An 11,268-nucleotide genomic window follows, 5' to 3' on the forward strand; every position below is an offset into this window, starting at 1 on the left:
TCCTGACCCGCCTGCTGCTCCCCTCAGCAGCATATTTCACTAATCTGCTTCTTCTGCTCCCTGTTCTGCCTCTGGTGAATCCTCTCACAGCCCCTGCACCTCTGACCTGTATCACAGTTCTGTATGCATAAATAAATCAATCTCAAAAAAAAGGAAAAAAAAAAAAATGGAATGGAATGCCTTAGCGAGTCTTTTAAGAATGAGGACAAAGTGAAACAGGCCCAGAACACAGGAAGGAAATCCTCACAAAGAACACCAGTGGCGAGATCCCAGAGCCTGAAAGTCAGACGATTCGCTTAGAGCTATATAGACAGTGGCCTGTTCATATGGCCTCCAGGAATTGCCTATATGACTTACGGTGGTCCATGCAACCCAAGGTAAGGAATCCCTTATTATCCAAAGAAGTTAGCAGGAACAGAATCAGACAAATCTGAGGCAAGGCTGTTAAGAAGCTTGGCTTACCCAGGCCTTACCAGGCTGGGCTGCTTCCAGTTACTTTATTTCTAAGGGGAAGGCCCAGCATGCAGCTAAGATCTCCAGAACATGAGAAAAATGCCAAGAAGCATGTGAGCCTCCATGAGAGAGGCAGAAAAAGCTTCTTGAGGGAGCTACCCCCAAATCAGTTCATTTCGGCATCTAAATGTGTACCTCTGTGGGAAAGCTTGTTGGTCCTTCCAAATGGGAGCGCTTCTGTGCTCCCAGTTCTGAAATGTTTTCAGCACTCTAAGGAAATAGGACCCTCAGCCTGGAATTTCAGAGTTCGATCTATCAGTCAAAGGTATCAAAATTTACCTCCCACACAAGCTTTCTCAGTAAACTATTCCAGGATGTACGTCAAGAAAGTAAAGAACACTTGAGATCCAGGAAAACGAGGGACCCAGCTGCAGAATATGAAGAGAGTTCACAAGTCACACACCGGAAATGTTTGAAGCTTTTTTGCAAAAGCAAAAGTTCTACTATGAGTTAAATCTTGAACAATACAAATGAATATAATAATAAAAACTCGAAGACATAGGGCCATTTTCAGACTGAAACTATAAGCCACTCTGTCCTATCCTACTTATAAGAACCTCATGTTTACACAAACAAACTGTGTAATGTTATCTAAGACATACCTGAATTAACGTAAAACTTAAGAAAACAAAAGACAATGTGGAAGAGTAACTCGGGCCTTCTAGAATTCTTAGTATTACACACACAAAGATGTCTGCGTGGCCTCTTCTGTATTAACAGGAATCTAAAAAGTCTAGACGAACTAGGGAGGTATGAAGACTTCTCCTCAGGTACTACTAGGCCTCACTCTTGGTATCTAATGAGCAATCACAAATGACCAAAGGGAAGAACCTACTGGAGCCTGCCTTGTGCTCTCCAGCCTCAGTCCCTCTCCCCAGGGAGTCCAGAGCACCACCTCTGGCCCTCAGCTGCTCCAGGAACAGCAGATTCCATGAAATTGAGCCACATGGCTACTGGGAAACAACCGTGAAGCAGTAGTCCAAGAGAGACCTCATCTCTTTGCTCCCCAAGGGCCAGTTTGGCTCTAAGATGTCCGTTACCCTCTGGAGAATTTGAGCTTCAGTTCTTTCTTTTGGATTCCAGTTTGCCCTACATAAAGGCAGGAAAATGAGCGCCAACTACAATACATAAAGAAGTGTCATTTTTAAAGACAGACTATAGATTGATAGTCCAGCTAAATAGCGGTGTAAAGTATAAAGATTTATTTTATTCCACTGGTTATTTTCAATAAACACTCAAAGAGAAAACCAAACCAAAATCAATTAAATTGTACTCACAGATTACAGCTACAAAGTAATTACTGACCAGCACATTAATAAGACAATGACAGAGTAAGTTACTGGTCAGGCTGTGGCACAGGCCATTAAGATAAGATCTATTAGATAAAATATAGCACAGTAGGGACTAAAGATGGAAGAGCTGTAATAGAAAAATGACATAAAAGGAGAGTTAGAAATAGAAACGAGTAAAAATAGAAGTCAAGGATTGAAAGAAAAGGATGAAAATGGAACTCTTAGAAGATCTTTAAATGATTTGACTATGAAAGGAGACTGGGTCATCTCTCAAACTCTTTTTAGCTCTTAGATGTTGAACCAGTGAGCTATAAACATTAGGGAAAGGCAAAGATAGCATCCCCATAATAGGCTGCTTCTGATCAATAAAAAAGGCGGATTATCAGAGACCCCCAAATCATCTCCTCTCCCTCTTCACTGCCCCTGGTACAGACCTGGATCACCCCGGCCTCCCACTACCCACAGATTCTAGCACACTGTCCACACCTAACAGCTTCTGTGCACCCCCCACAGAATGCTTAGTGGTCCCCCGAGTGGGAAGAAAAATGCTCAGAAGTCAAACCTCAGAATCTAAGTTTGACTTCACACATAGCTTATTTTTCCAAGGTGTACCTTGCTGATGAGCATTTCATGGAGAATAGCAAAGGACTGAAGAATCACAGTATTTCGGCAATGTAGTTAATACACCATCCTGATCTACCTGAATGTCAAGTGATACAAATTCAGCAGAACATGAGCAGCACCGGTGTCTAATGAATCTGGAGAGCATCTACTGGTGGGTGTGCTAACTTTGGACGATGGCCCTCGGGGAGGAAAAGGTAGAAACAGTGACGTTTCTAGAAGAAATAGATAAGGACATTCTGACTACACCTATGCTCAGAATCACTGTAGGTGATGTACTAGAGCCACATGGAGGAACTCATTGAGTGCAGACTCCACAGCCAGGATGCCCGGGGTTCCAACGATGGTGCCACCATATCCTTTGTGCTCTCGAGCTATGGCTCAGCTTTCTCTGCCACAGTCAAGTCATCTGTAATATGAGCCTTCAATCGTGCCTATTTCATACACCTGTTGTAGGATTCAAAGGACTGAGTGCTTAGAACAACAATGCCTGCTGACACATAGTAGGTGCTATCTAGGTTGCTTTGAACTCTGAGCTCTTTTAACTCCTCAAATATCTGCATTTTAAAGGGCTTGAAATTCCATCTTCTGAAGGCCATTTTTGTATAACCCATAAGGCATCCCTGAAAGTCAAAATTGTTGGTAGTATTTTATACTTGGATAGTGTGTGTTCCGGTCCCTTTCTATGAAACTCCAAGCCTTCTTCCCTCATGCAAGTGGTACTAGAAGGCCCTGGGGCTGAGAATGGGCCCACCAGAAGGGCAAGCAGAAGCTGCACTCCAAATACGGTGTCACCTTAGCATGAGAGGAGAGACAAGGGCTGTGGGGACTGCAGAGAACGAGCAAGGAGCCGAACCCAGGCCCACAGGCCAGGCCGCTTGTATTTCATTGTGCCAGTCCCAGCACCGAAGACCAGGTTCAATTTTCTATAAAAGTAAAGGCCACTCTTAAAAGATTTCTTTCTCATAATTCTAAGTGGGATGAGAGAACTCATCAAAACCACAGGTTTGTGGATGCCCTGGTAGCAGAGGGGTTAAGTCTCAGCACTGTGAAGCTGTCTGCAGCCACTGCAGCATAAGTTCAATCGCCAGCCAGGGAGCTGACCCACATGGCACAGCAGACCTCCCCTGTCTGGCCCACTGCCACCCTTAGCAGTGTGTTTCAGTAAACCCTCCTGTTCTTGCTCCCCACTCTGTTTCTGGTGAATCCTCTCACCGGCAAACACACACCTCTGGCATGTACCCCAGTTCTTGTATGCATAAATTAATAAATCTTTGGAAAAAAACAGCTCACAGCCTCATCCATGACTGTGGTCTGAATCATTCTGGTTAATACTTTCATTTTCCTTACACCTACCTCCTAAGCACCAAAAAACCCTATCTTCACAACCTAATTGACTAGTGATAGGTAACAAGTAAAAAAGTTGTGGCACTCACACACACTACTCAGCTGTTAAAATTTAACATGAAATCTTGCCTTTTGTGATAACATGACTAGAACTTGAGGTGCTTATGCTAAGCTAAATAAGTCAGAATGTGAAAGCCAAATACCAGATGGTTTCATTCCTGTGTGGAATATAAAAAACAAACTGGCAAAACATACAAAAAATAACTTGTAAGTTCTGAAACATACAGTGATCACCAGAGGTGCAGGGGGTGAGCAATGAACAGAGGGAGTCCCTTTGATGGCATGACGGCACTAGAACTTTGTCAGAGAGTGAGTGAAATACAGTCACCTATGGAGGTGTGAAGCTGTATTCCTGGTATTAAAGAGTTTTGTAAATAAGTGTAATTTCAATAAAAATATGATTAAATAGAGTGCTTAAAAAAAAAACTATATGTTAAAATTTTCCAAACCTCTCAATGATAGAGTTTCCTAATAACCAATCACAGGGAAATTCTTATAGGCCTAGGAATCAAAATAGTGTCTGCTTTCAATTTGCCTTAAAAAATAAAGAGGTATGGCCCTCCCTGGTGGCGCAGCAGGTTAAAGCACAGCACTGAGAAGCTAAAGCCGTTTCCGCATGAGTTCCATCCCTGCCTGCCCCGGAGGTGAACACATGGCGCGGCAGACCTCTCCTGACCCGCCCACTGCTCCCCTCAGCAGTGTACTTCATCCATCTGCCTGTTCTGCTCCCCACTCTGTCTCTAGTGAATCCTCTCACCGCCCCTGAGCCTCTGGCCTATACCCCAGTTCTGTATGCACAAATAAATAAATCTTAAAAAAAAAATAAAAAGGTATGGAGAAGGCAAGAAACCCACCTACCACGTGGAGACTAAAACCCACACTACTGGAAGACCATTGGATCAATGAGGAGATCAAGGATGAAATTAGAAAATACTTGGAGAAGAATGACAATGACGACACAAGTCTCCAAAACATATGGGACACATTAAAAGCAGTTATAAGAGGAAAATATATAGCAATTCAAGCTCACATAAAGAAACAAGAAATAGCTGAAAGAAATAACCTAATGTCGCACCTTAAAGAATTGGAAAGAGAACAACAAAAAATAAAGAGGTTACTCTTTTAAAGCAAAGCCTGGGATATGGACCATTTCTTCAGCTGTCACATGAAAGTATTTCTTCTTAATACTTATTTCCATTTTCAAGTAAAATGCTTGCTTTTCTATTTTCTTTTTGTAACTGTTCTCCAAATCAGAGTATCCTCCTTTATAACTGTACTCCTTAAATTACAGCTTTTTTTCCTTTTTAAAAAAATAAAATCTCTATGTACAAGCTAAATAAATCCATAATTTCAATAGGATCCTATTCTGAACACTGGTATGGAACTTGAAACACACTGAAATATAACAGCATTCTCCACTTTATGTCCCCACTTGGAATTCACAAGAATGATAAAGCTATCACAAGCTCTGATACAGTTACTTTGAATAAAATGACTCCCTTGAGTCATGGAATATTCTGAAGCCAGCACCAGATACACTGGGAAGAAAAGGAGGAGTTATATAAAGTATCACTTAACTATGAAGTAATCCAGAGCCCATATATGTCACGGCTTAAAGATTAATCATACCATCATTCTCTGGCATTTCTCAATCTTTTATTTCTGGCTCCTTGAATGTAAAAACAATAGCACTGGTGAGTGACTAAACTAAAATAAGTATTTTAGGGCCTTGTGGCCTAGGAGTTAAGTCTCAGCACTATCTCCCCTATAGCCTGAGTTCCATCCCCGGCCAGGGAGCTGACCCTCATGGCACAGCAGCCCTCTTCTGTCTTGCCCACTGCTCCCCTCAGCAGTGTGCTTCAGTAAACCCGCCTGTTCTTGCTCCCCACTCCATCTCTAGTGAACCCTCTCCCTCAGCTGTCACCTTTGGTCTAAACCCCAGTTCTTCTAACCATAAACAAATAAAACGTTAAACTAATAATAATAATAAATAAATAAAGTAATTGCTTGGGAAGGATGTATAAGCTAGGAAAGAGGGAACAAAGCCAACATCTGAATATATGCTCATGTTTAAAACTGACTGATTTTCATATTGTACTCTTTACTCTCCCAGTAATAAATCAATGTTATTCTTAAGTTCAACAAATGAGAAGCTAAACAAAGTATGAAACAGAAATGTTCTAACTACCAGGTGTTAATTTAATACACATTTTTATATAGAGGAGGAAAGCATTGTGTTACTTACTGCAAGATAAATATGTCTCTCCGATAGATGAGTATATACTCATCTATGTGTCTTTTCAGAGGTCACAACTCAAGGCCCTATTTATTTGAACTCTTTCTGGAAGGAAATGCTGACCAGAGCAAGAAAAGTTTTCTTTCTTAGCTGTATTCTCACATTAATATGTCAGTTCATATCCGTTTTGTTTGCTTTGAATAGGCCTAACTACAACACAGAGACAAGAAAAAAGTCAACAAAGACGCTTAACATCAACATGACCTTGGCTAAGATTTACATTTTGTCAGGACAGATGACTCAAACAAGTAAACTTAGCCACTTCATCTGTGGCTGTTCTGGAGAACATACCATCAGGCTGAAAATCAGTTCCTTTAGCATAACCAATCCTCTGTCCTTGGGAAAAGCCCACCTCACTCTCCTCATCTTCAAGAACTCAGGTTATCTTTCTTGATGAAAGAAACAGGCTTGGGTGTCAGTCATTAACCTAAGAGTTATGGTGCCTTCCTTCCCTTTTGGCTTCTAAAAGGGTATTAATCTTGAGCCAGTTTTCTGTGCAAAGCCCATGTGCTGATGGACTGGGTCACTGCCCAGCAGAATATAAATCTATACTTACTATTTAAATACTTCTAAGCTATTAAATACTTTCAACAGATTTATTGCTTTTTTTGGCCACATAAAAATATAAATGTAATCCAGGTGCTAAATCTCACGTGAGGCCTATTAACTAAATTAGGAGTTAGACTCCTAGTTCTCCAGGTATAAACAATCTGTAGCCTAATATGAATCACAGGTTTTATGCGACTTTAGTTTCTGATCCACACAAGAGGAAAACTAGAAGGGAACAGATCCTGGTGCCAAAACACCGATGAGCCTAACTCTTGGTAATGTCACCTACATTTTTATATTCGGAGGTAGTAGAGTTTTATAGAAAGAGCAGATTTGGAATCTGGTATATAAGACTGAATATTTCCAACACTGAAGTTACAACCTCTCTGCTTTTCAATCTCCTTACTATGAAAGAAATGATATTATCTAACTCATCACCATGTAGTTACAAAGATTAAGTCAGACAGTGTACATAAACTGTTTAAAGTGGTTTGCTTGCATTAAAGTCTCAGTTTTCAAAAGTTGCCCCTAGTTATGTTTTCAACTCTGGACTTCACTTTAGAAATCAACAGGAATTTGAGGCTTTTAAAGTAAAGCCTGGGATATGTACGATTTCTTCAGTTGTCACATTAAATTGTTTCTTCTTAATACTTATTTCCATTTTCAAAGATAACATTTGTGTTTCTATTTTCTTCTTGTAAATAGCTCCAAATCAGAGTATCCTCCGTTATAACTGTACTCCTTAAATTACTGCTTTTTCCTTTTTAACAATAATTGCTTTCTTTGCTGCAACTCTTCCTTTACTGGTAGATGATTCTGTATCTAAAACTTTGGTATAATCAGCATCTCAAAGGAGAGATACTGTTATATACGCTCAACAGAGAAACAAACACAGGTTAGTCTTAACAAATACAAAAACCTTCTTAAGGAAAACTTACCTCTCCAAATCTCTCCACATTTTGTGTTTTAGATAAGTTTCCACTGATGGACATATCATCTAAGCTGGAGAGAATTTTATTGATACTTCCTTCACTAGATGGCCTATTTTTCAATTTGGATCGAAAAATGTCTCCTTGGACCCACAAGGATGCCTGTTTTCTGTCAAAAGAAGAAAAAGAACCAAAATAATCTCAAATTAGTATCAAATCTTCAAAACTGTGATATGAAATAGATAAAAAGATGAGCAGGTAAAGATTTACAAATCAGGCTGGAAAGATTATGAAACCTTAGGATAAGGGGGAAAGGTTACTCTTTAAAAACCAAAATAGGCCCTCCCTGGTGGCACAGCGGGTTAAAGCACAACACTGAGAATCTAAAGCCGCTTCCGCAAGAGTTCAATTCCCGCCTGCCATGGAGGTGACCACATGGCATGGCAGACCTCTCCTGACCCACCCGCTGCTCCTCTCAGCAGTGTGCTTCGTCGATCTGCCTGTTCTGCTCCCCACTCTGTCTCTGGTGAAGCCTCTCACCATCCCTGAGCCTCTAGCCTGTACCCTAGTTCTGTATGCACAAATAAATAAATCTTTAAAAATAAATAAATTATAGTAAAGTAGTACTTTAATGCAAATGCCTATCTTCAAAGATATACCTGCAAAGGCATACATGAGGTGACCACAGATCAGAGATAGTCTGCAAGAAGGGTAAAGCAGAGGGATCAAGACGGGAGGGAAGAGCACAAGGGACTGTGGCGATGGTGCATGTGTGCACTAGTGGCGGGAACTGTACACCTGACAGAAGAAAGCAGACATTATACAAAAATGAACAATGATGCAAATATATATATACATATGTGTATGTATGTATATATGTATAATAAAATAAAACCATAAATGAGCTAATGAGTGAGTTTCTCCAATTCCATAGCAAATTCCATAGCAATAAAGACTGAGTTCATCTGTCTTTTAAATATGAACTTAAAATCAGCATGCTGATCTACAGAGCAATTTGATCTTTTAAAACAGCTGTAGTTGGCCCTCCCTGGTGGTGCAACAGGTTAAAGCGCAGCTCCACAGCCACCTCATCATGAATTTGAGCCTCAGCCAGGGAGCTGACCCACATGGCGCTGCAGACCTCTCCTGTCTCACCCACTGCTCCCCTCAGGAGTGTATTTCAGTACATCTGCCTATTTTGCTTCCAGCTCTGTCTCTGGTGAATCCTCTCATCCCCTACACTTCTGGCCAACACCCCAGTTCTGTATGCATAAATAAATAAATCTTTTTTTTTTTTAATTTATGCACACAGAACTGGAGTACAGGCCAGAGGTGTTGGGGGCAGGTGAGAGGATTCACCAGAGACAGAGGGGGGAGCAGAACAGGCAGATCGAGGAAGTACACTGCTGAGGGGAGCAGTGGGCAGGCCAGGAGAGGTCTGCCATGCCATGTGGGTCACCTCCTGGGCGGGGATCGAACTTGTGCTGAAGTGGCTTTAGCTTCCCAGTGCTGCGCTTCAACCCACTGCGCCACGAGGGAGGGCCCGCATAAATAAATAAATCTTTTTAAAAAACAAAATAGCTGTAGTTAAACTGGACACAGAGATGTCAATGAAAGAACTTGAGTTTGATAAATTACCTAAAAAAAGTACAAAACACCTAGCTGTGTGCAATACCAGGAAAGGTCCTGAACACACCCCAGAAACTCTTTTCATCTAAAACCAATGCTTATCATTCAATTAGGTTACCCGTAGGAGGAAAAGAAAATATGAAATTCATCTATAAGCTTCCTTTAATTCAGTAAAGTACAACTACACATTTTTCCAGATCATAAAGAAGGCAATGAAAATGTGTAAGCACAATGACCACCTGGTGTTTCTCTTTTTATGGATAGAGTCCCCTTGTATATTTCTTCAATTATAAGTTGTAATAGAAGTTTTTGTTCTACTCTATTCTATTTGGTCTATTGTGTTTTAGATAAGTTTCCACCAATAGACATATCATCCAAGCTAGAAAGAATTTTATTAATACTTATGTCACCGGGTGATCTATTTTTTAGTTCTATTCTCAACCACAGTCATACAAAATAGTTAAACTGAAAGCATGCACTCATAATAAGGAATATCAGCACCCAATGAAATGGTAGGTAGCATTATCAAGAATGCTGACAAAACACCATAGAGATCCTTTTCAAAATAACTGAAAGAACAAGTAATACTTTATCTCAAATGTTTCATAAATTACATAAAATTCAGATTAAAACATGAGGGGAAACAACATTGGAATCTGAGGAAAGGGATTCCTCTTTCCATTAAACAAAGGTTATTCTCAAATCAGAATGATATTATTTATGATAAATATGATTGAAAATCTTGAAGGTTAACCTATAAATTACAACAAATCTCAACCCAGAAAATTCCCACATCTAGGTATCATCCTACTGAAAAGCACAGGGGAATAAAGAATATCAAAAAGCTTGTTGCAGCATTTTTTGTACTAGAAAACTATTGGTGCCATCCTAATGAACAAGCAGCTTCTTAAATAACAGTCAATCCATCCTGTGAAACTTCCTAAAGTCACTGAAAAGTTTGGGGTGGATATACAGGGAGGAAAGTACATGAAATACAGCATTTCTGAGTGCAAAATAAGGTGATATATTGGGGAAAGTATGATCCCATTTTTGTAAAACCAGAAAGAAAGTAATAATGTTAAAAGTTCAGTTATCTAGAATATAGACCAAAACATTTAGTTATCCCTTAGACTGGTACAGGGAAAATTTTCCTTTCTATATCTACAATGTTAGACTTTTTAAAAAGTATTTTAAAACAAATGTTTCACTTGTTTTCTTCACTGAAAGAAAAAAAAAAGTCATCTAGGAGAGAATCAAAGCAGAAATAACAGCATGTATAAAAAAGAGACTTCAAAACAGCTATCATAAAAGACAGCAGGTAGTACTTCACCACATTATTTTTATAAAGTACCTTTAGAAGTAGTAGAATCAATTCCAAAATATTAATAGCATGGGGTGGGATTGGATAGTTGGAAGGCTTTATTAAATACAATACCCTATATCCTACTTTCAGACATTATTTTTTTCTTTTACTTTTTGCTCATTTTTCCAGATTTTCCAAACAAAACAAAAAGGAGAAAGAAATACCTATACATGTGATTTCTGAGAGTCCAATACAGAGGTTCTAGATATACAATATGTTATCCACATATAGGGCTGGTTAACCACTTCTAGCATTGTTCTAAAATTAAAAAACTAGTTTAAATTATCTAAGAAACTTAGTGTGTTGGGTCCTCCCTGGTAACACAGGGGTTAAAGTCTCAGTGCTATCAAGCTAACACCAGCCATTGCGACATGAGTTTGATCCTCAGCCAGGGAGCTGACCAGATCCCACCTGTCTTAGCTTCTGTTCCCTCAGTCTCCGTAGTGTATTTCAGTAGATTTATCTGTTCTGATCCCCACTCTAACCCTGGTGAATCCTCTCACCCCACCCCCAACACCTCTGTCCCACACCCCAGTTCTTGTATGCATAAGATAAATTAGTCTTTCAAAAAAAGACAGAAAGACAGGAAGGAAGGAAGGAAGGAAGGAAGGAAGGAAGGAAGGAAGGAAGGAAGGAAGGAAGGAAGGAAGGAAGGAAGGAAGGAAGGAA

General features: G+C 39.9%; 1 protein-coding gene across 1 annotated transcript in view; it reads right to left on the minus strand.

The window, feature by feature from the left end:
- CDC14A (cell division cycle 14A) overlaps positions 1 to 11,268 on the minus strand; it is a 159,361-nt gene that overhangs the window by 25,568 nt on the left and 122,525 nt on the right. The window contains exon 11 of the mRNA XM_004689736.2: positions 7,617 to 7,776. Coding sequence (XP_004689793.1) covers positions 7,617 to 7,776 — 160 coding nt within the window. The remainder of the gene's footprint in view (positions 1 to 7,616; positions 7,777 to 11,268) is intronic.

Source organism: Condylura cristata, unplaced genomic scaffold (genome assembly GCF_000260355.1).
Source record: "Condylura cristata isolate star-nosed mole 26May11 unplaced genomic scaffold, ConCri1.0 scaffold00026, whole genome shotgun sequence".
Lineage (NCBI taxonomy): Eukaryota > Metazoa > Chordata > Mammalia > Eulipotyphla > Talpidae > Condylura > Condylura cristata.